The sequence below is a fragment of the Oncorhynchus gorbuscha genome, unplaced genomic scaffold, assembly GCF_021184085.1.
Source record: "Oncorhynchus gorbuscha isolate QuinsamMale2020 ecotype Even-year unplaced genomic scaffold, OgorEven_v1.0 Un_scaffold_634, whole genome shotgun sequence".
NCBI lineage: Eukaryota > Metazoa > Chordata > Actinopteri > Salmoniformes > Salmonidae > Oncorhynchus > Oncorhynchus gorbuscha.
The window spans coordinates 346,076-373,214 of NW_025745746.1; the positions used below are offsets into that span (position 1 = coordinate 346,076).

The 27,139-nt window shown below is 46.3% G+C and overlaps 1 protein-coding gene across 1 annotated transcript in view; it reads right to left on the bottom strand.

The window, feature by feature from the left end:
* Positions 1-27,139, bottom strand: part of setd2 (SET domain containing 2, histone lysine methyltransferase) — a 44,919-nt gene that overhangs the window by 16,400 nt on the left and 1,380 nt on the right. Inside the window, exons 2-16 of the mRNA XM_046334981.1 lie at positions 26,477-26,598; positions 23,710-23,731; positions 19,059-23,488; positions 18,678-18,809; positions 15,651-15,779; positions 14,858-14,898; positions 14,471-14,559; positions 14,132-14,209; positions 11,719-11,816; positions 9,215-9,365; positions 4,612-4,746; positions 3,774-3,902; positions 2,108-3,559; positions 1,965-2,013; positions 1,501-1,819 (exon numbers count right to left, since the gene is read on the bottom strand). Of these exons, the coding sequence (XP_046190937.1) occupies positions 1,501-1,819; positions 1,965-2,013; positions 2,108-3,559; positions 3,774-3,902; positions 4,612-4,746; positions 9,215-9,365; positions 11,719-11,816; positions 14,132-14,209; positions 14,471-14,559; positions 14,858-14,898; positions 15,651-15,779; positions 18,678-18,809; positions 19,059-23,488; positions 23,710-23,731; positions 26,477-26,505 (7,283 nt within the window). The 5' untranslated portion in view covers positions 26,506-26,598. The remainder of the gene's footprint in view (positions 1-1,500; positions 1,820-1,964; positions 2,014-2,107; positions 3,560-3,773; positions 3,903-4,611; positions 4,747-9,214; positions 9,366-11,718; positions 11,817-14,131; positions 14,210-14,470; positions 14,560-14,857; positions 14,899-15,650; positions 15,780-18,677; positions 18,810-19,058; positions 23,489-23,709; positions 23,732-26,476; positions 26,599-27,139) is intronic.

A 27,139-nucleotide genomic window follows, 5' to 3' on the forward strand; every position in this document is an offset into this window, starting at 1 on the left:
TCATCAAGTTTTGTTTCTAAAACCGTGGAAGTTTTCTAGAACGATTCAGAAAGTCCATGCAGTCCTACAGTCCAAGGACATGTGATCATTCATAGCTAGTCAGTCTATATGTTGGTGTTCCAGCCAGTCCTACAGTCCAAGGACATGTGATCATTCATAGCTAGTCAGTCTATATGTTGGTGTTCCAGCCAGTCCTACAGTCCAAGGACATGTGATCATTCATAGCTAGTCAGTCTACATGTTGGTGTTCCAGCCAGTCCTACAGTCCAAGGACATGTGATCATTCATAGCTAGTCATTCATGTTGGTGTTCCAGCCAGTCCTACAGTCAAGTCATTCATAGCTATCAGTTGTTGTGTTCCAGCCAGTCCTACAGTCCAAGGACATGTGATCATTCATAGCTAGTCAGTCTACATGTTGGTGTTCCAGCAGTCCTACAGTCCAAGACATGTGATCATTCATAGTCAGTCTAGTCAGTCCTACAGTCCAAGGACATGTGATCATTCATAGCTAGTCAGTCTACATGTTGGTGTTCCAGCCAGTCCTACAGTCCAAGGACATGTGATCATTCATAGCTAGTCAGTCTACATGTTGGTGTTCCAGCCAGTCCTACAGTCCAAGGACATGTGATCATTCATAGCTAGTCAGTCTACATGTTGGTGTTCCAGCCAGTCCTAGTCATGTCATTCATAGCTATGTTGGTGTTCCAGCCAGTCCTACAGTCCAAGGACATGTGATCATTCAGTCCTAATGGACATCCTACAGTCCAAGGACATCATTCATAGCTAGTCAGTCTAGTTGGTGTTCCAGCCAGTCCTACAGTGGACATTGGCTGTCAGTCTATATGTTGGTGTTCCAGTCCTACAGTCCAAGGTGATCATTCATAGCTGTCAGTCTACATGTTGGTGTTCCAGCCAGTCCTACAGTCCAAGGACATGTGATCATTCATAGCTAGTCAGTCTACATGTTGGTGTTCCAGCCAGTCCTACAGTCCAAGCACATGTGATCATTCATAGCTAGTCAGTCTACATGTTGGTGTTCCAGCCAGTCCTACAGTCCAAGGACATGTGATCATTCATAGCTAGTCAGTCTACATGTTGGTGTTCCAGCCAGTCCTACAGTCCAAGGACATGTGATCATTCATAGCTAGTCAGTCTATATGTTGGTGTTCCAGCCAGTCCTACAGTCCAAGGACATGTGATCATTCATAGCTAGTCAGTCTACATGTTGGTGTTCCAGCCAGTCCTACAGTCCAAGGACATGTGATCATTCATAGCTAGTCAGTCTATATGTTGGTGTTCCAGCCAGTCCTTCCAAGGACATGTGATCATTCATAGCTAGTCAGTCTATATGTTGGTGTTCCAGTCCTACAGTCCAAGGACATGTGATCATTCATAGCTAGTCAGTCTACATGTTGGTGTTCCAGCCAGTCCTACAGTCCAAGGACATGTGATCATTCATAGCTAGTCAGTCTACATGTTGGTGTTCCAGCCAGTCCTACCGGTCCTCCTGTCTCCTGCTGCTCCTCTCGTATGCTGAGGGCGGTGGGGAGGTGGAGGCACGTCTCCTCCGTCTCTCTGTGCTGCGGGGTGTCTTCTCAGAGTCTCTGTCCCAGTCTCTCTCCCGGTCTCTCTCCCAGTCCCTGTCCCTGTCCCTTTCTCTGTCACGCTCCCGGTCACGCTCCCTGTCCCGTTCTCGTTCTCGATCTCGTTCCCTGTCCCTCTCCCTGTCCCTGTCCCGCTCCCTCTCACGTTCCCTCTCACGTTCCCGGCTGCCGGAGGGGGTGCGAGCCGGGGCGGCGTCTCGGTCTCGACTACGATCTGTATACGTGGAACAATGGAAACAGGTTAAAGCCTCACACCAACGGTAGGCTGTCAGCACTGTTGAAAATAAAACGTGACACTGTAACAGGTGTTGACACAGACCTGGTGAGAGAAAGAGCAGGAGAGAGGGGCAGAGGCCTACCGTGTATCTCTTTCTCCACCTGGCTCTTCTTGGGGATCCTGTACACCTCCTGAAGGATGAGTCACACGGCACACATGTAAATAACAATAAACTCTGTGTGTGTGTGTGTGTGCGTTTATTTATTGATCAGTGTTTGTCCTTGCCTTCAGGTCCTTCCAGCTGTCCAGCAGCCTAGCAGCCATGTCTCCTATATCCACAGCACTGAGCAGAGCTTCCTGGCTCCTCTCGCTCTCTACATCAGACACACCATCCTCCTCATCCTGCGAGGGTGTCCCCACCGCCGCAGGCTCCACGGGGACCACCGGAGAGGGAGGTGGAGGGGCCTCCGAGGCAGGGGTCACTACCTGGGCAGCGTCCTCAGTGCCAGGGGCCACCTCCGGGGGACCCTCGGGGGCCACCTGGCCTGGATGTTCCTGGCTGCCTGGAGCCTTTTCTGTATCTTCAGTCCCAGTCTCTGCTGTGGTGGTCTCCTCTTCCTTCTCCTCGGAAGGCTGCTCCGCTGAAGGGGTCTCAGTAACTTCTGTCTGAATATGTGATGATTCCTGGACCTCCACGTTGGCCTGCTCTCCTGCCACAACCTCCCTCTCTTCCACTGACTGCCTTGCCTGCTGCTGCTCCTCCTCCTCCTCTCTGCTCTCCTTCTGTCCCTCACTCCTCTCGTCTTTCACCTCCTCGTCACCGCCCTTCTCATTCACCTCCTCCTGATCTGTAGCGTCTTGGCTCTCCGCTTGGGGTTCTGTGATCTCCATGGTCTCCACCACCTCCTCTGGTGTTTCCTTCAGCTCTGTGATTGGCTCTTCTGTCAGCTCCTCCGTTGTGGGAGTCTGAGCCTGGACCTCAACCACCAGCTCTGTGATTGGCTCTTCTGTCAGCTCCTCCGTTGTGGGAGTCTGAGCCTGGACCTCAACCACCAGCTCTGTGATTGGCTCTTCTGTCAGCTCCTCCGTTGTGAGAGTCTGAGCCTGGACCTCAACCACCAGCTCTGTGATTGGCTCTTCTGTCAGCTCCTCCGTTGTGGGAGTCTGAGCCTGGACCTCAACCACCAGCTCTGTGATTGGCTCTTCTGTCAGCTCCTCCGTTGTGGGAGTCTGAGCCTGGACCTCAACCACCAGCTCTGTGATTGGCTCTTCTGTCAGCTCCTCCGTTGTGGGAGTCTGAGCCTGGACCTCAACCACCAGCTCTGTCATGGACCGTTTGCTGCTCTCCACTGGAGGCTCAGATCGCGAGACCTCCTCGTCCTCCATCTCCTCTTCATCCTCCTCTTCCTCCTCCTTACCGTCAGAGGCCTTGCTGGCGTCCGACATGGCGCTGTCCAGGCTGTTCTCGCTGATCTTGAGGCGACGGTAAACGGCCCGTTTGGGAGTGTCGCTGTCCAACTCAGGGCCCAGTTTGGCGACGGAGGCAGAGGAGCCGTCGGGAGTGTTGAGAGGGGTCTGGGCGCGAGACATGTTCTCACTGGAGTAGCCGTCCTGTTCGGCCCCGGGGGCCCGGGGGAGGGAGTGTGTTTGGGCCCAGCGCTGGATGAGGCTCAGGACATGACTCTCCTCCAACATGTTCTTAGTGGAGATAGGCAGCGCTGACAGGGTCTTCATGATCTGGAGACACAGGGAATATTCAGTTGGTTACAACACACACACCTTGTTTTGATATTCCTAGGCCCTTTGAATTAAAACAATCGGAATTGGTTTATTCTAAAGTGCATTCTCATATAGATTCAGTGATCATGGTTGTCATGATCACAAGTGGGAGGGATGAGCAACCGACATTAAATATAGATTTTTTTGGACCCCGAACGGATTTAATTGTCACCTGAAACTGCAGTTTGATGTTGTTGACACTGTTGCCCTTGGCTTCAGAGAGCTCCACCATGAAGATCCACAGTAGAGACAGACCGTGATGGTCCAGGAACTGCTTCAGACAGGATGGGCTCTGGGTATCCTGTTCATACACAACCACCAAGTCAACATTATGGTAGAGAAACCCTCCACACAATATAACAACTTATTAAATCACATTTTGTCACATACACGTGTGACAAACTGATTCAGAGGGATACCAAAATAAAACAAGCAACTGAAATAAAATGTTCGTCCCAAATGACCAGGGCCTATAAATATATACATCTATAAGTATAGTACACTATAAATGACCAGGGCCTATAAATATATACATCTATAAGTATAGTACACTATAAATGACCAGGGCCTATAAATATATACATCTATAAGTATAGTGCACTATAAATGACCAGGGCCTATAAATATATACATCTATAAGTATAGTGCACTATAAATGACCAGGGCCTATAAATATATACATCTATAAGTATAGTGCACTATAAATGACCAGGGCCTATAAATATATACATCTATAAGTATAGTACACTATAAATGACCAGGGCCTATAAATATATACATCTATAAGTATAGTACACTATAAATGACCAGGGCCTATAAATATATACATCTATAAGTATAGTACACTATAAATGACCAGGGCCTATAAATATATACATCTATAAGTATAGTACACTATAAATGACCAGAGCCTATAAATATATACATCTATAAGTATAGTGCACTATAAATGACCAGGACCTATAAATATATGTGTGGTATATATATATAATATATATAGGTGTGCTTACTTGTATAAGTTTGAGGCAGATGAGTTTCTGCTCCATGGTCTCCACTCTGACCATCAGCCTGCAGAGAGACACCACCTCCTTCTCATCATACAGACCCTCCCCGTTCTCCAGCAGAGCCTCTAGTTCCTCGTCCACCTGGTGACACAGCAGACCAGCATTAACACACTGAGCAGTAAGAGACCAGCAGTAACACCCTTAGTAGTAATAGACCAGCAGTAACAGACCAGCATTAACACCCTGAGCAGTAACAGACCAGCATTAACACACTGAGCAGTAAGAGACCAGCAGTAACACCCTGAGCAGTAACAGACCAGCATTAACACCCTGAGCAGTAACAGACCAGCATTAACACCCTGAGCAGTAACAGACCAGCATTAACACACTGAGCAGTAACAGACCAGCATTAACACCTGAGCAGTAACAGACCAGCATTAACACCTGAGCAGTAACAGACCAGCATTAACACACTGAGCAGTAACAGACCAGCATTAACACACTGAGCAGTAACAGACCAGCATTAACACACTGAGCAGTAACAGACCAGCATTAACACACTGAGCAGTAACAGACCAGCATTAACACACTGAGCAGTAACAGACCAGCATTAACACCAGCATTAACACCCTGAGCAGTAACAGACCAGCATTAACACACTGAGCAGTAACAGACCAGCATTAACACACTGAGGAGTAACAGACCAGCATTAACACACTGAGCAGTAACAGACCAGCATTAACAGACCAGCATTAACACACTGAGCAGTAACAGACCAGCATTAACACACTGAGCAGTAACAGACCAGCATTAACACACTGAGGAGTAACAGACCAGCATTAACACCCTGAGCAGTAACAGACCAGCATTAACACACTGAGCAGTAACAGACCAGCATTAACACACTGAGGAGTAACAGACCAGCATTAACACACTGAGGAGTAACAGACCAGCATTAACACACTGAGGAGTAACAGACCAGCATTAACACACTGAGGAGTAACAGACCAGCATTAACACACTGAGGAGTAACAGACCAGCATTAACACACTGAGGAGTAACAGACCAGCATTAACACACTGAGGAGTAACAGACCAGCATTAACACACTGAGGAGTAACAGACCAGCATTAACACACTGAGGAGTAACAGACCAGCATTAACACACTGAGGAGTAACAGACCAGCATTAACACACTGAGGAGTAACAGACCAGCATTAACAGACCAGCATTAACACACTGACCAGTAACAGACCAGCATTAACAGACCAGCATTAACACACTGAGGAGTAACAGACCAGCATTAACACACTGAGGAGTAACAGACCAGCATTAACACACTGAGGAGTAACAGACCAGCATTAACAGACCAGCATTAACACACTGACCAGTAACAGACCAGCATTAACAGACCAGCATTAACACACTGACCAGTAACAGACCAGCATTAACAGACCAGCATTAACACACTGAGGAGTAACAGACCAGCATTAACAGACCAGCATTAACACACTGAGGAGTAACAGACCAGCATTAACACACTGAGGAGTAACAGACCAGCATTAACACACTGAGGAGTAACAGACCAGCATTAACACACTGAGGAGTAACAGACCAGCGTAGCGAATTTTTACGATGAGCCACTTGAGCCTCCTATGCCAAGGTTTCATTGAACATGAATGGGAGAGTCTCACGCTCAGCAGAAGTTAGTGTAGCTCTATCAAGACCACAGATAATCCATTCAACGTACTAAACACAGAACTGACAAAACTACTACTTCAAATCAAATCAAATTTTATTTGTCACATACACATGGTTAGCAGATGTTAAATGCGAGTGTAGCGAAATGCTTGTGCTTCTAGTTCCGACAATGCAGTGATAACCAACAAGTAATCTAACTAACAATTCCAAAACTACTGTCTTATACACAGTGTAAGGGGATAAGGAACATGTACATAAGGATATATGAATGAGTGATGGTACAGAGCAGCATACAGTAGATGGTATCGAGTACAGTATATACATATGAGATGAGTGTGTAGACAAAGTAAACAAAGTGGCATAGTTAGTGGCTAGTGATACATGTGTTACATAAGGATGCAGTCGATGATGTAGAGTACAGTATATACATATGCATATGAGATGAATAATGTAGGGTAAGTAACATTATATAAGGTAGCATTGTTTAAAGTGGCTAGTGATATATTTACATCATTTCCCATCAATTCCCATTATTAAAATGGCTGGAGTTGGGTCAGTGTCAATGACAGTGTGTTGGCAGCAGCCACTCAATGTTAGTGGTGGCTGTTTAACAGTCTGATGGCCTTGAGATAGAAGCTGTTTTTCAGTCTCTCGGTCCCAGCTTTGATGCACCTGTACTGACCTCGCCTTCTGGATGATAGCGGGGTGAACAGGCAGTGGTTCGGGTGGTTGATGTCCTTGATGATCTTTATGGCCTTCCTGTAACAACGGGTGGTGTAGGTGTCCTGGAGGGCAGGTAGTTTGCCCCCGGTGATGCGTTGTGCAGTCCTCACTACCCTCTGGAGAGCCTTACGGTTGAGGGCGGAGCAGTTGCCGTACCAGGCGGTGATACAGCCCGCCAGGATGCTCTCGATTGTGCATCTGTAGAAGTTTGTGAGTGCTTTTGGTGACAAGCCAAATTTCTTCAGCCTCCTGAGGTTGAATAGGCGCTGCTGCGCCTTCTTCACGACGCTGTCAGTGTGAGTGGACCAATTCAGTTTGTCTGTGATGTGTATGCCGAGGAACTTAAAACTAGCTACCCTCTCCACTACTGTTCCATCGATGTGGATAGGGGGGTGTTCCCTCTGCTGTTTCCTGAAGTGCACAATCATCTCCTTAGTTTTGTTGACGTTGAGTGTGAGGTTATTTTCCTGACACCACACTCAGAGGGCCCTCACCTCCTCCCTGTAGGCCGTCTCGTCGTTGTTGGTAATCAAGCCTACCACTGTTGTGTCGTCCGCAAACTTGATGATTGAGTTGGAGGCGTGCGTGGCCACGCAGTCGTGGGTGAACAGGGAGTACAGGAGAGGGCTCAGAACGCACCCTTGTGGGGCCCCCGTGTTGAGGATCAGCGGGGAGATGTTGTTGCCTACCCTCACCACCTGGGGGCGGCCCGTCAGGAAGTCCAGTACCCAGTTGCACAGGGCGGGGTCGAGACCCAGGGTCTCGAGCTTGATGACGAGCTTGGAGGGTACTATGGTGTTGAATGCCGAGCTGTAGTCGATGAACAGCATTCTCACATAGGTATTCCTCTTGTCCAGGTGGGTTAGGGCAGTGTGCAGTGTGGTTGAGATTGCATCGTCTGTGGACCTATTTGGGCGGTAAGCAAATTGGAGTGGGTCTAGGGTGTCAGGTAGGGTGGAGGTGATATGGTCCTTGACTAGTCTCTCAAAGCACTTCATGATGACGGAAGTGAGTGCTACGGGGCGGTAGTCGTTTAGCTACCTTAGCTTTCTTGGGAACAGGAACAATGGTGGCCCTGTTGAAGCATGTGGGAACAGCAGACTGGTATAGGGATTGATTGAATATGTCCGTAAACACACCGGCCAGCTGGTCTGCGCATGCTCTGAGGGCGCGGCTGGGGATGCCGTCTGGGCCTGCAGCCTTGCGAGGGTTAACACGTTTAAATGTCTTACTCACCTCGGCTGCAGTGAAGGAGAGACCGCATGTTTCCGTTGCAGGCCGTGTCAGTGGCACTGTATTGATCATCCGATCAGAGGTATGAAATAACTACATGCCACTGTAGTTCATCTATTGGCCCGAGTTTAAAGATGAACTCAATGGCACGTCAGACTATGTTGAATCAATCTAGCAGTTACAAAATTGGACTATTATGGGTCAACAGCAACAACAAAAAATGTTTTTTTAAATGTGTGGAATCCTAACTACCAGGGTGAAAACATAAACCAAAATCGCAGGGGAAGGGAACAGATTGTAGCTTCGGCAGTTGTATTTCAAATGAGTTGAATTCTATATTTACACACTAGGAGGTTGGGATAATACTGTGAAAATGATGATAATGCCATTTTAGTGTAATAGCTGTTTGAAAAGGCTGAAATTTCAGCCCAGCTTGGTGGGATAATGGTTTGTCCTCCCGGGTGACACGACACCAGGTGGTAAATTAGTTAACTGACAGATAAGAAAGAGTTCCAAACTTCTCCTCTCTACTCAGTCCACTCCCAAACAAAAACAGGCCTAGCTACATTCTTGCTGGAGTAATTGCTCTTCGCTAAGAAGCCATTGTTTGTTTTTTTGACCATTTTAATTTAAAACAATCACAGTAAGGTATTTAATTGTTACCTCAGAAATGATTTGATATTGAGATAAAAACAGGTGCATATTGGACCTTTAAATATTCCCTCTGGTTGATAGAGACATGAACTCCACAACAGGTCACATCCCCAACACCTTTTCAAGTGATGGCTGTTCAGACACAGTCAGTCCTAAAGGTTCACAACATGTTGATCACTTCTTTGTATTGAAGATTCCCCAGATGTCCTACTTATTCCAGGAATCTTCCAAAACAGCATTTATGGAAAACCTGGGACTCTTGGGGGAGAGCCATTACCAAACCTGACCCACACACTCACCGTAGTGAGTGCATTGCTCACGGAGGTGTCCTTCTTGCGAGGGCGCTCTTTCTTCATCTTCCCTGCCGCTGCTCTTACACTGACCCTGTTCTCCCCGCCCAGGAAGCCTCGGCAGCTGGGAGCCCCACAGAAGCACTTCTGGGCCTCTTTCCTGGCGTGTACAGAGGAGAAGGAGTAAAAACACGACACCGTAGCTATGTGGTCGGTCCAGAGAGCAACAGGGGCTTAATAATGTATCGTTATGTTTTCAATGACCACAACAGCAGGGTGACGTATTAGAACAGACAAACATTGATATGTTACAACAGACAGTTAAAATACAAAAAGAGAGAATCTGCGTCCTAAATGGCATCCTATGGGTCTTGGGCAAAAATAGCTCACTTAAAAGGGAATAGTGTGCCATTTGGGACAAAGGGAGAGAGACACTAACCCCTACCTCTGGAACTGGTAATCGAAGGGGGAGAGAGACACTAACCCATACCTCTGGAACTGGTAATCGAAGGGGGAGAGAGACACTAACCCATACCTCTGGAACTGGTAATCGAAGGGGGAGAGAGACACTAACCCATACCTCTGGAACTGGTAATCGAAGGGAGAGAGACACTAACCCATACCTATGGAACTGGTAATCGAAGGGAGAGAGACACTAACCCATACCTCTGGAACTGGTAATCGAAGGGGGAGAGAGACACTAACCCATACCTCTGGAACTGGTAATTGAAGGGAGAGAGAGAGAGAGACACTAACCCATACCTCTGGAACTGGTAATTGAAGGGAGAGAGAGAGAGAGAGAGACACTAACCCATACCTCTGGAACTGGTAATTGAAGGGAGAGAGAGACACTAACCCATACCTCTGGAACTGGTAATTGAAAGGAGAGAGAGACACTAACCCATACCTCTGGAACTGGTAATTGAAGGGAGAGAGAGACACTAACCCATACCTCTGGAACTGGTAATTGAAGGGAGAGAGAGAGAGAGAGAGAGACACTAACCCATACCTCTGGAACTGGTAATTGAAGGGAGAGAGAGACACTAACCCATACCTCTGGAACTGGTAATTGAAGGGAGAGAGAGAGAGAGAGAGACACTAACCCATACCTCTGGAACTGGTAATTGAAGGGAGAGAGAGACACTAACACCATACCTCTGGAACTGGTAAGGGAGAAGGGAGAGAGAGACACTAACCCATACCTCTGGAACTGGTAATTGAAGGGAGAGAGAGACACTAACCCATACCTCTGGAACTGGTAATTGAAGGGAGAGAGAGACACTAACCCATACCTCTGGAACTGGTAATTGAAGGGAGAGAGAGACACTAACCCATACCTCTGGAACTGGTAATTGAAAGGAGAGAGAGACACTAACCCATACCTCTGGAACTGGTAATTGAAAGGAGAGAGAGACACTAACCCATACCTGGTAATGAAGGAACTGGAACTAATTGAAGGGAGAGAGAGAGAGACTAACCCATACCTCTGGAACTGGTAATTGAAGGGAGAGAGAGACACTAACCCATAACACTGGAACTGGTAAATGAAGGGAGAGAGACACTAACCCCTACCTCTGGAACTGGTAATCGAAGGGAGAGAGAGACACTAACCCATACCTCTGGAACTGGTAATTGAAGGGAGAGAGAGGAACTGGTACTAACCCATACCTCTGGAACTGGTAATTGAAGGGAGAGAGAGACACTAACCCATACCTCTGGAACTGGTAATTGAAGGGAGAGAGAGACACTAACCCATACCTCTGGAACTGGTAATTGAAGGGAGAGAGAGACACTAACCCATACCTCTGGAACTGGTAATTGAAGGGAGAGAGAGACACTAACCCATACCTCTGGAACTGGTAATTGAAGGGAGAGAGAGAGAGAAGAGAGACACTAACCCATACCTCTGGAACTGGTAATTGAAGGGAGAGAGAGACACTAACCCATACCTCTGGAACTGGTAATTGAAGGGAGAGAGAGAGAGAGGAACTGAATTGAAGGGAGAGAGAGACACTAACCCATACCTCTGGAACTGGTAATTGAAGGGAGAGAGAGACACTAACCCATACCTCTGGAACTGGTATACCTCTGGAACTGGTAATTGAAGGGAGAGAGAGAACTGGTAATTGAAGGGAGAGACTAACCCATACCTCTGGAACTGGTAATTGAAGGGAGAGAGAGAGAGACACTAACCCATACCTCTGGAACTGGTAATTGAAGGGAGAGAGAGGAACACTAACCCATACCTCTGGAACTGGTAATTGAAGGGAGGAGAGAGAGGGACACTAACCCATACCTCTGGAACTGGTAATCGAAGGGGGAGAGAGACACTAACCCATACCTCTGGAACTGGTAATTGAAAGGAGAGAGAGACACTAACCCATACCTCTGGAACTGGTAATTGAAGGGAGAGAGAGACACTAACCCATACCTCTGGAACTGGTAATCGAAGGGAGAGAGAGACACTAACCCCTACCTCTGGAACTGGTAATCGAAGGGAGAGAGATACTAACCCATATCTCTGGAACTGGTAATCGAAGGTAAGCTCTGTACCAGCTGTGACGGTCTTGGAGGTGAAGAACCCAACTCTCAGCTGGCCGTTCACAGTCCACTGAAATACAGAAACCAAGAAAGAAACATTAGCGAGATCAGGATAAAACAAACTTGCTTTTTGACTTTGCTGATAAATACTTTGTTGAGGGAAAGTGTACTTGTCATGACCGTGATGTGCTGTTGTCTCACCCAGCCGTCTTAAGACGAATGACTAATTGTAAATCCCTCTGGATAAGAACGCCTGATAAACGACTCAGATGTCAAATGAAATCACAGCCTGAGATGCAGCTCACTGATAAAGGAGCCTCAGTGCCCGTCTGTGTTAGAATGCAAACTTCTTGTTGCTCATTGTCATGTTTGGCTTGACAACGGCAGCAATGGAGCTGGCAAGAGAAGACAGGCACAAGGTACCAGCCTAAAAGTAGAGCGAAGTACAGGCACAAGGTACCAGCCTAAAAGTAGAGCGAAGTACAGGCACAGGGTACCAGCCTAAAAGTAGAGCGAAGTACAGGCACAAGGTACCAGCCTAAAACTGTAGAAGGGAAGTACAGGCACAAGGACACTACCAGCCTAAAAGTAGAGCGAAGTACAGGCACAAGGTACCAGCCTAAAAGTAGAGCGAGAGTACAGGCACAGGGTACCAGCCTAAAAGTAGAGCGAAGTACAGGCACAGGGTACCAGCCTAAAAGTAGAAGCGAGAGTACAGGCACAGGGTACCAGCCTAAAAGTAGAGCGAAGTACAGGCACAGGGTACCAGCCTAAAAGTAGAGCGAAGTACAGGCACAGGGTACCAGCCTAAAAGTAGAGCGAAGTACAGGCACAGGGTACCAGCCTAAAAGTAGAGCGAAGTACAGGCACAGGGTACCAGCCTAAAAGTAGAGCGAAGTACAGGCAAATATGGTTCTGAACCAAGACAAGTGAATGAAATGTATTTACATTTTACAATGAACTGTCCAGTGAAATTCTTACTTTTAAATGCTCGTAATCTGTTAACTCGTACGCAAATAAATGTTGTTGACACGTGTGTGGCCGAAGCATCAATTAGAGAGAAATAAACCCCACTTCAAACTTATAAATCAAACAGACCTTTTCAAAAATGCTTGCTATTTCCTCATATAGAGGATACGGTCATGTTTTTAGCCGAGGCAGCTAACTGGCTGAGCTGGCCAGTCAGCCATTTACCGTCCCGTTGTTGTTGTTGGGGGTGAGCCCGCACCGTCCCGCTGTTGTGGGTGAGCCCGCACCGTCCCGCTGTTGGGGGTGAGCCCGCACCGTCCCACTGTTGGGGGTGAGCCCGCACCGTCCCGCTGTTGGGGGTGAGCCCGCACCGTCCCGCTGTTGGGGGTGAGCCCGCACCGTCCCGCTGTTGGGGGTGAGCCCGCACCGTCCCGCTGTTGGGGTGAGCCCGCCCGCTGTTGGGGGTGAGCCCGCACCGTCCCGCTGTTGGGGTGAGCCCGCACCGTCCCGCTGTTGGGGGTGAGCCCGCACCGTCCCGCTGTTGGGGGTGAGCCCGCACCGTCCCGCTGTTGGGGGTGAGCCCGCACCGTCCCGTTGTTGGGGGTGAGCCCGCACCGTCCCGCTGTTGGGGGTGAGCCCGCACCGTCCCGTTGTTGGGGGTGAGCCCGCACCGTCCCGTGGTTGTTGGGGGTGAGCCCACACCGTCCCGTTGTTGTTGGGGGTGAGCCCACACCGTCCCGTTGTTGTTGTTGGGGTGAGCCCACACCGTCCCGTTGTTGTTGTTGGGGTGAGCCCACACCGTCCCGTTGTTGTTGAGCCCACACCGTCCCGTTGTTGGGGGTGAGCCCGCACCGTCCCGTTGTTGTTGGGGGTGAGCCCACACCGTCCCGTTGTTGTTGGGGGTGAGCCCACACCGTCCCGTTGTTGTTGTTGGGGGTGAGCCCACACCGTCCCGTTGTTGTTGTTGGGGGTGAGCCCACACCGTCCCGTTGTTGTTGTTGGGGGTGAGCCCACACCGTCCCGTTGTTGTTGTTGGGGGTGAGCCCACACCGTCCCGTTGTTGTTGTTGGGGGTGAGCCCACACCATTAAAAACATATAAAAGCTGCTTTTTAACATAGTTTTTCTTCCCAAAAATTGTAATGAACTATTTCACTCATATTATAGATCCTATTTCATAAACATCTGGAAACACTGGACAGATACCAGGTAGCCTAGTTGTTAACGCGTTGGGCCAGTAACCGAAAGGTTGCTAGATCAAATCCCCGAGCTGACAAGGTAAAAAAAAATCTGTCGTTCTGCCCCTGAACAAGGCAGTTAACTCACTGTTCCTCATTGTAAATAAGAATATGTTCCTAACTGACTTGCCTAGTTAAATAAAATAAAAACATACCGAAAGGGGCTCCTGGGCTACATACCTTCTGGGTCTCACAGTTGGGCTCACAGCTGTGGTTCATGAAGCGAGAGCAGTTCCCCTTTAGTGTGGCATCTATGATCTGAGAAGAACCAGAGGAAAGGAGTTTCAGGTAACCTTCCACATTACCTGTCAGTTGTAAACAATACAGCACTTGGTGTATTCCCAAAATGGCACCCTATATAGCCACTACTTTTGACCAGAGCCAAATCAGGGTGTCATTTGGGATGCACACGTAAAAGTTGTTTGGTAGTGCACTTTATAGGGAACCATGTTGGACGCAGCCTACACTTGTTCCTGCTTCAGGAGTTCAGTGGACATGTCAACGTTCCAGTGGTCTCACCTCGTTATTCTTCAAGGCCATGAAATAGTAGTGGATGTTCTTCATACTGGCGTATTTCTTCACCCGTGTCTTGAACTCCTTATGGTCAACTTTATCCAGGGAAATGGGATTCAAATGGTGGGGGGAATGACAGTACCTCACAAAGGTGTTTCCTGCTTCAGGTAGTTCAGCACAAAGGTGTTTCTGAAATGGGATTCAAATGTGGTCTGAAATGGGATTCAAATGGTGTATTCTTCAAATGGTGGGGGGAATAGAGCAGTACTCCAGCACAAAGGTGTTTCTGAAATGGGATTCAAATGGTGGGGAATGAGCAGTACTGGCAAAGGTTTCTTCAAATGGTGTCTTGAACTCCTTTCTGATGGGATTCAAATGGTGGGGGGAATGAGCAGTACTCCAGCACAAAGCAGTACTCCAGCACAAAGGTGTTTCTGAAATGGGATTCAAATGGTGGGGGGAATGAGCAGTACTCCAGCACAAAGGTGTTTCTGAAATGGGATTCAAATGGTGGGGGGAATGAGCAGTACTCCAGCACAAAGGTGTTTCTGAAATGGGATTCAAATGGTGGGGGGGGAATGAGCAGTACTCCAGCACAAAGGTGTTTCTGAAATGGGATTCAAATGGTGGGGGGGGAATGAGCAGTACTCCAGCACAAAGGTGTTTCTGAAATGGGATTCAAATGGTGGGGGGGGAATGAGCATGACTCCTTTGTGTACAGCTTTTTAGTACAATGACCAGGGCTCCATCTCATTATGTCTTTACGCAATTCCTCGCATCCTATCGCCACACCTCCTTCTCAACCGTATTGGAGAAGGTCCATGGGGTTTCTCTCAGACCTTCCTCTCCTATGTGTGTTGAGGAGGTGAGGAGATAGGATGCGAGGAATCAAGGTTAAGATCTATTGAGAACGAGCCCTGGGTGCTAGTTATAACATTATTATGAATCAAGGAGTACAGGTCTCCTGAGTTGTGCAGTGGTCTAAGGCACTGTATCTCAGTGCAAGAGATGTAACTACAGTCCCTGGTTCGAATCCAGGCTGTATCACATTGGGCAGCGCACGATTGGCCCAGTGTCGTCCAGGTTTGGCAGGTGTAGACCGTCATTGTAAATAAGAATTTGTTCTTAACTGACCAGCCTAGTTAAATAAAAGGTTACATTTAAAAATAAGATGTAAGAGCCTTACGGTATCAGGTCCCTGGCTGCCCTCAGTCCCCAGCCCTTATCTTCAGTCAGGATGACCTCAAAGTCTGCATGCAGTTTCATCTGGAAGCGCCGGTTGGAGCAGTAGCCTTCATTCAGGCAGCGTGACGAGCTGCAAAAGACATGGACATTACATTTGTTTTCATTTTGGCCATTTAGCAGACGCTCTTCTTCAGACTTAGTCAGTGCATTCGACTAGGTTAAACAAGGCAACCACACATCAGTCATTGCAAATCTTCCTATGTTTGAAGATGAACTGGTAAAGGACCAATGATGTAAAACTATCGTGCATTTGGGAAGTATTCAGACCCCTTGACTTTTTCTACATCGTTACATTAGAGCCTTATTCTAAAATGGATTGAATGTATTTTCCCCCTCATCCATCTACACACAATACCCCATAATGACAAAACAAAACAGAACACAAAAAAACAGGTAAAAATAATTTAACAATTTTATTAAAAATAAAACTTGAATATCACAAAAGTAAATCAGAACCTTTAAGTAGTACTTTGTTGAAGCACCTTTGGCAGCGATTACAGCCTTGAGTCTTCTTGGGTATGACGCTACAAGCTTGGCACACCTGTATTTTGGGAGATTCTCCCATTCTTCTCTGCAGATCCTCTCAAGCTCTGTCAGGCTGGACGGGAGCTTTGCTGCACAGCTATTTTTCAGGTCTCTCCAGAGATGTTCGATCGGGTTCAAGTTCGGGGTCTGGCTGGGACACTCAAGGACATTCAGAGACTTGTCCCGAAGGCACTCCTGCGTTGTCTTGGCTGTGTGTGTTGTCTTTTTGGAAGGTGAACCGTCACCCCAGTCGGAGGTCCCGAGAAGGTTTTCATGAAGGATCTTCGTACTTTGCTCCGTTCATCTTACCCTTGATCCTGACTTGTCTCCCAGTCCCTGCCGCTGAAAACATCCCCACAACATGATGCTGCCACCTCCAGATGTGACGCTTGGCATTCAGACCAAAGAGTTCAATCTTGGTTTCATCAGACCAGAGAATCTTATTTCTCATGGTTTGAGAGTCCTTTAGGTGCATTTTTGGCAAACTCCAAGCGGCCTGTCGTGTGCCTTTTACTGAGGAGTGGCTTCCGTCTGGCCAGTCTGCCATAAAGGCCTGATTGGTGGAGTGCTGCAGAGAGTTCTCATTCTGGAAGGTTCTCCCATCTGCACAGAGGAACTCTGGAGCTCTGTCAGAGTGACCATCGGGTTCTTGGTCACCTCCCTGACCAAGACCCTTCTCACCCAATTGCTCAGTTTGGCCAGGCGGTCAGCTCTAGGAAGGGCCTTGGTAGCTCTAAACTTCTTCCATTTAAGAATGATGAAGGCCACGGTGTTCTTGGGGACCTTCAATGCTGCAGACATGTTTTGGTCCCTTCTCCAGATTTGTGTTTCGACACAATGCTGTCTCGGAGCTCTACGGGGAATTCCTTTGACCTCATGGCTTGGTTTTTGCTCTGACATGCACAGTCAACTGTGTGACCTTATACCGGGCGGTAGGTAGCCTAGTGGTTAGAGCGTTGTACTAGTAACCTAAAGGTTGCAAGATTGAATCCCCGAGCAGACAAGGTAAAAATCTGTCGTGCTGCCCCTGAACAAGGCAGTTAACCCACTGTTCCTAGGCCGTCATTGAAAATAATAATTTGTTCTTAACTGACTTGCCTAGTTAAATAAAAAGGTTTTAAAAAAGAAGAGATTTTCAAGCCGATTTAAGTCAAAACTACCTCTGCCACTCGGGAACATTCCAAGTCGTCATGGTAAGAAACTCATGTAGCTCAGTTGGTAGAGCATGGCGCTTGTAACGCCAGGGTAGTGGGTTCGATCCCCGGGACCACCCATACGTAGAATGTATGCACACATGACTGTAAGTCGCTTTGGATAAAAGCGTCTGCTAAATGGCATATATTATATTTGGCATAGTGTTTTAGGTTATTGTCCTGCTGAAATGTGAATTTGTCTCCCAGTGTCTGTTGGAAAGCATGTTTTCCTCTAGGATTTTTATCCTAAAAGCCCCTTAGTCCTTGCCAATGACAAGCATACTCATAACATGATGCAGCCACCACCATGCTTGAAAATATGAATAGTGGTACTCAGGGATGTGTTGGATTTGCCCCAAACATAACGCTTTATTCAGGACCAAAATTATTTCTTTGCCACATTTTTTACAGGTTCACTTTACTGCAAACAGGATGAATGTTTTGCGTTATTTTTTATTCTGTGCAGGCTTCCTTCTTTTCACTCTGCCATTTAGGTTAGCATTGTGGATTAACTACAATATTGTTGATCCAGCATCCGTTTTCTCCTATCACAGCCATTAAACTCGGTAACTGTTTTAAAGTCACCATTGGCCTCATGGTGAAATCCCTGAGCGGTTTCCTTCCTCTCTGGCAACTGTTAGAAAGGATGCCTGCATCTTCATAGTGACTGGGTGTATTGATGCACCATTACAACATGTCATTAATAACTTCATGTTCAAATGGATATTCCATGTCTGTTTTTATTTATTTATTTGTAACCATCTACCAATAGGTGCTCTTCTTTGCAAGGAATTGGAAAACCTCCCCTGGACTTTGTGGTTGAATAGGTGTTTGAAATTCACTGCTCTACTGAGGGATCTTACAGATAATTCTGTGTGTGGGGTACAGAGGAGGTAGTAATTCAAAAACCATGTTAAAACACTATCATTGCGTACAGAATGAGTCCATGCAATTTATTATGTGACTTGTTAAGCATATTTTTATTCCTGAATTTATTTTGCCAAAACAAAGTGGTTGAATAACATTTCAGCTTTTCATTTATTATTCATTTGTAAACATTTTGAAAAACATAATTCCACTTTAATATTCTGGGGAATTGTGTGTAGAGGCCAGTGATACAAAATGTAAATACATTTTAAAACACAACAAAACGTGGACGAAGTCAAGGGGTGTGAGTACTTTCTGAAGACACTATTTCATCTGCTTTACAGTTTGGTATTACCAGGGTGACGCAAAGGAGAAGAACTCACCACTCGATCATCAGCAGACGGTTAAGGCAGTCCTCCCCACAAGCCATCATTCCACGAGACCTCTCCTCCCTCGAGAGCATAGAGCACTCACACTGCATTCGCTTGATGTCTCGGTGAGACTTGTTCTTCTTCCTGTACAGATCAACAGAAATCCCTCAGTTTCTCTACAGTCAGATTTATTTTACCTTTATTTAACCAGGTAGGCAAGTTGAGAACAAGTTCTCATTTACAACTGTGACCTGGCCAGATACTTATGTTGAAGTCATATGATGTTAATTGCTTTTAAATTATTTTCAACTAATTTATAAAATAAAACATGGCATGCAAAGTCATTGAAACTAACTACTGAAAAAAAAAACTAAAAATGGAACAAAATCTCACCGTTCAGTCAGATACAGGTTTTCCTCAATCAGGTCAAAGTATGGTGGCATCTTCTTAGACCTTGCCATCTCCCTCCAGTTGCTGGCGTCCCGGAAGTCCCTCAGACTGAGCAAAGGGCGTTGCACCTCAGCCTGACCTGGAATCTCCCTGGATTCTTTGGAGACCTTGGGGAGCTCCCTCTCTGCCAGTCGCTCCCTTTTTCTAGCCAGCACAGGTTCTGCCTCGCTGTCCGAATCTGACTCCATTTCTGGACGCCTTTTCTTGGGAGGACCCCTGCCTCTGTGGGGCCTTGAGTTGTCCTTGTCTCTGGGGAGTTCAACTATGGAAATAGTCTCTGGAGTGGCGTTGACAGAGCCTCTACAGTTGCTACTTATTTCATGGGCTTGTACGAAGGCTAGCGAGCCTGGAAGCTTGGGACCATTGCATTCAACATCTAGTCTACTAAGGCCTGCTGGTTTCCCTTCACTGTACTCATCACAGTCATTAGTCAAGGAGTCAGGATGGACTTGACCAACAGGCTCCTGATAATGTGTTGCAGGCACATGGAGGTAGACCGGTCTGCAGGTGGTTGGAGTTGTAGTTGGTAGTTGGGTCCAGTAGGCCCCATTGTTTGTCCTGTACACCTGCCCCAAAGAAGAGTTCCCTGGCTGTTGTGTGTTAGGATGCTGTTGGGATGCCCCATAGCTGCTGTCAGGCTGCTGGTACGTACTGCTGGGCTGCTCCGACTGTGTGAAGTCCCAGCCCAGACTGCTGTTGAAGTCATCAGAGCTAGCAAAGTCTCCATGTTGGTAACGGGAAAGCATCCTGCCACCCCTGCCACTTCCATAATGCTGTGGATGCCCTGTGTCAGACTGCCTGAAGGAGTTCTCAAGGCTGTGGGCAGCAATCTGGCTCACCGTTGCATCACCAATCTTTGGTCTCTCACGGGCACTGTTATAAGGATCCTTAGAAGACTGGGCATCGGTGGCGTTGGAGCCCTCGAGCTGGCTGGTGCTATCGACCATGTTGCTCTGCGATTGGTATACCATGATGTCATGTGCAGAGAGACTTCCATCAACACAAGGATTACTGGCCTGCCTAGTGCTCTCACACATGGCGGGAAAGCCTCTATGTCTCTGCTGAGGGCTTAATCTGCTTGGGATCTCATTCCTGTCCAGATCACCCTCTTGGCCACTGGCCCTGTTAGCGTGTTGTTGACGTCCTGGGCTAGTGCTTAGAGTGCAGGGAGACGCGGGCTTGTCTGTTGTGTCCGAGTGAGTCAGGGTGGAATTCTTTGGTACAACCACCACAGAGTGCATCCGTTTCACGGCAACACCGCAGTCTGAGTCAGACTCTGAATCGTCAGTGTCACTGTCCTCGCTTTGGCCTACAGCGTCCTGGCTCGACACTAGTGTCGTCAGCGGTTTGCTCTTGTGAGGGCCATCTTTAGGTTTCTCTTCATTACCATTGTCATTCCTACACTGCTCCCTTCTAGCTCGGTCTACATGTGAGGTATTATTTAAAAGTGATGGATCTCCATCCATTTGGCTGACGTGGGGTTTGATGTCTAAATGGTCACTGCTGGTTTCACAGGTGCCTGGTTGTGCAGTTGGGTTTGCGGACTCTGATTGGTCGTTCCCAAAAGTTATTGGTGCCGAGCTGTGTTCTTGTGTGACGATCATTTCTTGCTTAATCGTCTTGGAATGCAACTCTGCTTCCCATTTCAGTTGACCCTTCAGAGACGGATCTTCCTGGCTGACGTCTTGAGAAAACTCAATTCTCTTGACGGAGATGACCTTTTTCACAGCAGGTTTACTTTCATGGGAAGACAATTTCTGAGGATTATCACTGTCTGAGGCGTCTTGTCCAACAATATCCCAGCGTGATTGTTTTGTTTTCCCTCTGTTTTTCCTTAAACTAGAGTTCTGTTGTTCAGTCTGGTTGGAAAACTGAGGTTCAGGACTAGAGGGTTCAGATTTGAGAGGGACGTTTTTGCAAGACTGCATGTTGATATTCACATTTCTACTCGAACACACAGTATTTTCTGGTTTAGTGTTCTGCTTAGGGTGGTCTCTGATAGATACATCTACTGTAGATGGTAATGACTTTGACCCAACTGAATCTTGAAAAACAGTCTTATCCTGGCTGGGTATTACTCTGTCATTACTGCAGGAAAAGCTGGAGTTGGTTACATCAACCCACTTCTCAGTGGATTCTATTTGGGGGTCTACACACTGTGCATCTTTCGGTTGTTCAGAGCAAAGGCTTTTATTAACATTGTCAATGTCCCCTAAGGCAAATTTTTCACATAATTGGTCTCCACTAGAGTTGTTCGGTAAAGTTGCTGCCGAGTCATTCTGAACCTCAATGCAATGATGGATCTTCTCATTAACTAGATCCAACGCTGGTTCTTGCAATCTGTCAGTTGGATCACAATTTGACGGTAAAGACAGAGTTGGTTTTTGTGAGCCTTTATCTTGGGATGTGATGTCATTCATGTTGCCAACATCCTCCCTTTGGCAAGTATCTGCTAGATGGGAATCTGCTCCTGCTATGTCATTTTTGCTCTGAGGGTGAGCATCAGAAGGGGTTTGTATCTTATTGGGACTGTGAAACGTGTCCTTTGATTGTCTATTAGTTTTCACTGATGACATGGTGGCAGACATTTGCTTAGAGTCTGACTTACTGGTGGAAGAAGTCCATGCCCCTTCAGACCCAGAAGAGCGATCAGAGCCCTGTGACTGAGACTTCCCTTTGCGAGCTACCTCAGATTCACTATAGCTACTTCTCTGGAGACGTTTGTCTGATGTTTGAGAGAGGGCATGTGGACTGGAACGAGTGGATCGAACACTGATGTCCGGCTTGTAGTGGGTGTTGGATTTCCTGTGATTAGGTTCTACATCAGTGGAGCACTTTTGGAGGGAACTGGAGTCAACAGTTCTCTTTGAGGCCCTCTCAGACTTAGAAGATTGTGTTATTTTATCCATCCCTGAATCTCGTTCAGATTTCGAGTCTCGCTCAGATTTCGAGTGAGATAAGTATGACTTTGAATCTCTCTGTAAGCTAGAATGGGTGGAGGACCTGCTGGAATCACTTGTTCTAGTCCGAGTTCTTCTGTGGTCATCTTCAGAGTCAGAGCTGTCGCCGCGGACTCTGCTGCTATCGGTCCGAGAGCGAGAGCTGCCTCTCCTCTCTCTGTACGGAGAACTTCTGTGACCCCCTGACCTCCGCTCAGAGTCGTAATATGACCGATCAGACCGTGATCCTGACCCTCTCTCGCTTCTAGATCTCTCAGATCTGGAGCGTGTCTCAGATCTGGAACTCGTCCGGGGACCTCTTGATCTGGACCTCGACCGACTCTTAGTCCTTCTGCGGCCTTTGTCAGAGCGGGATGACCGCGAGGGTGTGTGCTTTGATTCTCGGTCAGAGGTTGACCTTAATTCTCGGTCAGAAGTTGACCTTAATTCTCGGTCAGAAGTTGACCTTAATTCTCGGTCAGATTTTGAGTAACTCGAGGTTCTTTCGTCCTTCTCAGAACGTGAATGGTTAGAACTTTTTTCTGTGTCCTCTAATTTGGAGCGAGAAGAGGACATATTTTTTGTATCGTTACTTCTACTCTCCAACTTTGCTGTGGCCTTGGGTTCACCTGACTTGTAGCTAGAAGACGTCTGCACTGAATCAGCATCAGATTCTGAGCCAGGGAGTATGCTGTCCGACCGGGAACGGATTTGTATGTTTTCTGAGGTGTCTTGCTGCTCTGTTATACTGGGAGTGTTTACATCCACTTTCCCTTTGTGGGAGGAGTCAGTGGGTTCCTTGAGACTGAGGTCCAGCTTCACATCAGATACATGAGTTAGAGCATTCTCAGAGGGGCCGTCATTGTCCATGTTCTGAAGATCGTTCTGAGACTGGGGCGTTTGTGTTGGGGTGACAGTTTCAATGTTACCTGAAGATTCCGTTAAAACTTGTTGCTCAGAAGGGGGTGGATCCTGTAAGACAACACTGGTTATGGGACTCTCTTCAATAACAGATGCACTGAGGATCTGTTTCTTGAAGTGCATCTTTCCCAAGTCCACTTTAGGTTTGGGGACGGAGGAGACTGCCGTCTGAGGTGCAAGAATCTCTGCTACTGGTGTGGGCACCAACAATGGTGGCTGCATTTGCTCATTTTGGCTTTCCGTATGCTGCCCTGCTCTGTCCTGAGGGAGTGAGGTTGTAGGTGACAGGACAGAGGAGAGTTCAGCAAGAGATTTTTCCTGACTGGGAGGGGCAAGGAATAAGTTCTGCAGCGGTTTCTTTGTCAGAGAGAAGCTGAAAGACACTTTCTGGCGACCCTGATCGTCCAGGTTCACCTTCCTCTTGGTTCCTTTAGGCAGGAGATGGCTGGACAACATCACTCGAGGCGAGAGGCCTTTGAGTAAAGCTGCCTTGGTGAGGCCCTCAACCTTGACCTGTACAGTGAACAAAATAAGTAGATGTTACCATGGCTATAATTTGAGGAGAAACTATTACAGTAAACCAAATCATACGACCGATCATTCAGTTTCCCCAAAAGGTGATTTCTATGTTATTGAAATGGTCAAGCTCAAAGAGATCCACAACACCAGCTATTTGTCCAATAGAAAACAGATGAACAAAGACGTATTCATCACACGTTTAATAATAGACTTACCGAGGTATCGCCTCCCTCTTCCCTGAGGTAACATTAGGAGTGCATGGGGGGGGGAACAAAAAACAAATCAATGTAAACTATTCATAGACATATTGCAACATCTGAAAAATCCCTTCAACGCTTTAGCAATCACACAAAATGTATTATGAAATGTAATGTAAATCGATGTCCAATAAGGCAATGGTAAAACATATTAAAAAAATAAAAAATTCATGCAAAGATGTAGACCACACGGCCGCTTGAGGGATACTCTGGCGGTTGGTGAAAAATGTTTAATGCAGGGGGTCTCATCATAGAAACTACATGTCATCGCAGTGTAAAAAAAAAAGGCCTAATTCACATTTATGACAAAGTAATCAACTCTTTTGTTCTACTAGGAGGACTCAATATTGTCGTAGTTTTCTTTAAGGTACAACAAGCTGCTAGGCAACAAACTGGGTGACGTATTCCTTTAGGACTTGATGTTCTCGTTTTCCTCTGTGACCTTCAAAAGTCAGACCCTTCTAAAATTACCGTTACCAACATGGGAGGAGCCTTTTCATGTCCACTTTAGTGTCAGTTCCTGTTATTTTAACAAATGATAAAACAGGATTGTGGTTTCATTCATTTGAATTTAGGCTATACCAATCACAAACCCCACGCATCCTCCTAAAATAGGCATATCTGCAATACATCATTATAAACATATTGAATTAGCTGTATTTACAAATAGCAAAAAATATTTTTAGAGTCCGGTTTGAATAGTATTTTTTTTTAACATTGAGGTAGACAATGTGTAAGGGTGGCAGAATGTTACTTGAGAAATAAGCTATCTGACAAAAATAGTGCTGAGCCATGAATCAAAATATCACTTGTTTTGTTATTAAACAACTAATTGACTGATGTCGGTTCAATTACTTGAATACAATGTCGTTTTTTTTGTGAGCCAAATGCGCCGTTTCTCAAGAGAAATCAAAATCATTCACGAGAGAAATCAAGTCAAGAACTATGTGGGACGCTGGGTGAAGGGAGTTGTAGTTTTCATTAAGGAAATATTCAACCTAGTTAAGCGCAGAAACGTGGTAATTAACTACAATGACCATAATCTATTGTGCCTGTTCTTTCTGGCTCAGACAGAGATGGATACACTTATGCCTGCTACTTTAGGTCAAATATACAGACTGCATGAGAGGAATGTACACAACAACTAGGGATAGAAACAGTTTGTGAAAGTTTACCTTATCTACTTTGAAGAACTAGTAGAAGGATTGTCAGAGAGCTTTGCAGCATACTTAGGCAGGCTAGCTAAATAAGATGACTAAAGACAGTACAGTATGGAGAGCACAGAGACAACGTTAGATGGCCTGGCTGGCTGCTACTATCTGAGCAGAGCTGAGCTGATGACTAAGGAATGAAAATAATAAAATAAAAACTAAGTAATATACACAACTGAAATATTATATTATTTCATAGCAATTTCATGTTTTTCCTTCTGATGTCTACCCAATGTGGACCTGACAGAGACAATGGAAAATGTTCAATGCTTTGGCAATTGAATATTCACCATTTTTATTCCAAAAGAATTTCGATTGAAAAGCTCATTATTTCATAATGCATTTAATGTTTAAAAAAACAAACGCAATCTTAACACATCAAGTGAACCCTGTCATCATCTCTCAAGGACAAAGGATAAAGAGTCATGGAATCTTTGCACTCAGGTTGTGCACCTTTTGTCTGTTAATATTCTGTGAGGTTGACTGCTGCCATGGTGACCAAGACTTCTGAGTCCACACCAGGTTGGTTGAGCAAACAAACTCGGCAGACACAGGCTGAAGCTTGGGCACACATTAACATCTATAGGACAGGGGCACTTGACATACTAGCCGATATCTGATGTAACCTCCCATTGTATGCAGAGAGATTAACCCCCGGGAAGAGGGGCGTCGAAAAGTCGGATCTGCAGCCACTTTTTAAAAAAAAGTTCTTATCTAGCTAGCCCTTTTACAAGCTAGGTTGATAGAACACATTCTCCTGGTGAGTATCGTCGTTTTTATTAGGGTCCAATTACGACTGCTTTGACCTTGCTCACATTGAGTAACGAAATTCAGCAACTTTCCTCAAATAACAAAGTTATGATGGGCACAAAGCACTGACAGAATGTGGTCAAAGTATACAGTAAACAACTCCATCAACCTACAACAAGGCAGGTGCTTTTCAAACAGAGGCCTTTCCCTAAAGCAGCACTGATAGTCTTTAGAACTGGAGCAATGGGATGAGATCAACATTCCAGAATTCAACACACCATGAATGATGTCATGGCTATTCATTGGATACACCAATGGACCAAATGACCAATAGGAGGGGAGGTGGGTGTCTTTTTAGATCCAAATGAAGTTGTTCAGGGGTGTGGTCTACTTTGCATGCATACATACATTCCAATGCCCACCATTGAGGGTGACAATCTCCAGGGCCAGTGTTTCCCAACACCAGTCCTTGATTACCCACAACAGCACACATTTTTGTTGTAGCCCCTGACAAACGCACCTAATTCAACTCATTGAGGGCTTGATGATTAGTTGAATCGGGTGTGTCTGTCCGGAGCTACAACAAACATGTGTACAGTTGGCAGTACTCAAGGACTGGAGTTGAGAAACACTGTCCTAGGCTCTAGTGTCACTTCAGTTAGCTAGCAAAGAGCATTGATTACAGACAGTCTATAGTGCCACTCTGACACTCAGTCAAAAGGGAAAAAAAGATCCCTGTGTGTGTGTGTGTGTGTTGGTAGTACCTGATCTCTGAGTCTACCAGAGCATCCATTACACAGTGGTTCTGGCGTTTGTAGCCCAGTAGAAGCTGCTGGCCAAGAATAAACCAGTTCAGAGCAGTGAGCTCTCCAACGCGATGTCACACCTAACAAAATATTAAAACAAATACTTTGGGTTACACACCAACAATAAACATACAATACGCAGTCTCAAAAGAATTTAAGCTGATCCCCCAACTCAAATCGGGTAGACAATTCGGGGGTTGAGCTGCTACCATCTCTGTTATCTTTAAAACCATAGGTTCAAATCAAAGAACATCTGGCTGCGTTTGTTTACCTTATGACCACCACATGTTCAACACTGGAGGTTGCTTGTAAACAAAGCTTTTTGACTAGAAAATGTGCAAACTGTTTTCTGTGCAAATGAACACATTAGTTTAAACGTTGAACACAAACTACAGCCAGTAGCTAATGCCTCTGAATAAACTGTGTATATGTCATCTCTGCAGATGATTATTTTCTGCCTGAAGGGCCCAGCGGCATGCCACAACACTTACAAACAGGAGTAAAATAGAAGAATGTATAAATTATGTATAAATCTACCCAATGTTTACATGGTGGTTCTAGCTACAATTCTTACTAAATGCCATTAAATAAGAGTATGTATGACATAGACCCGTTTCCTCT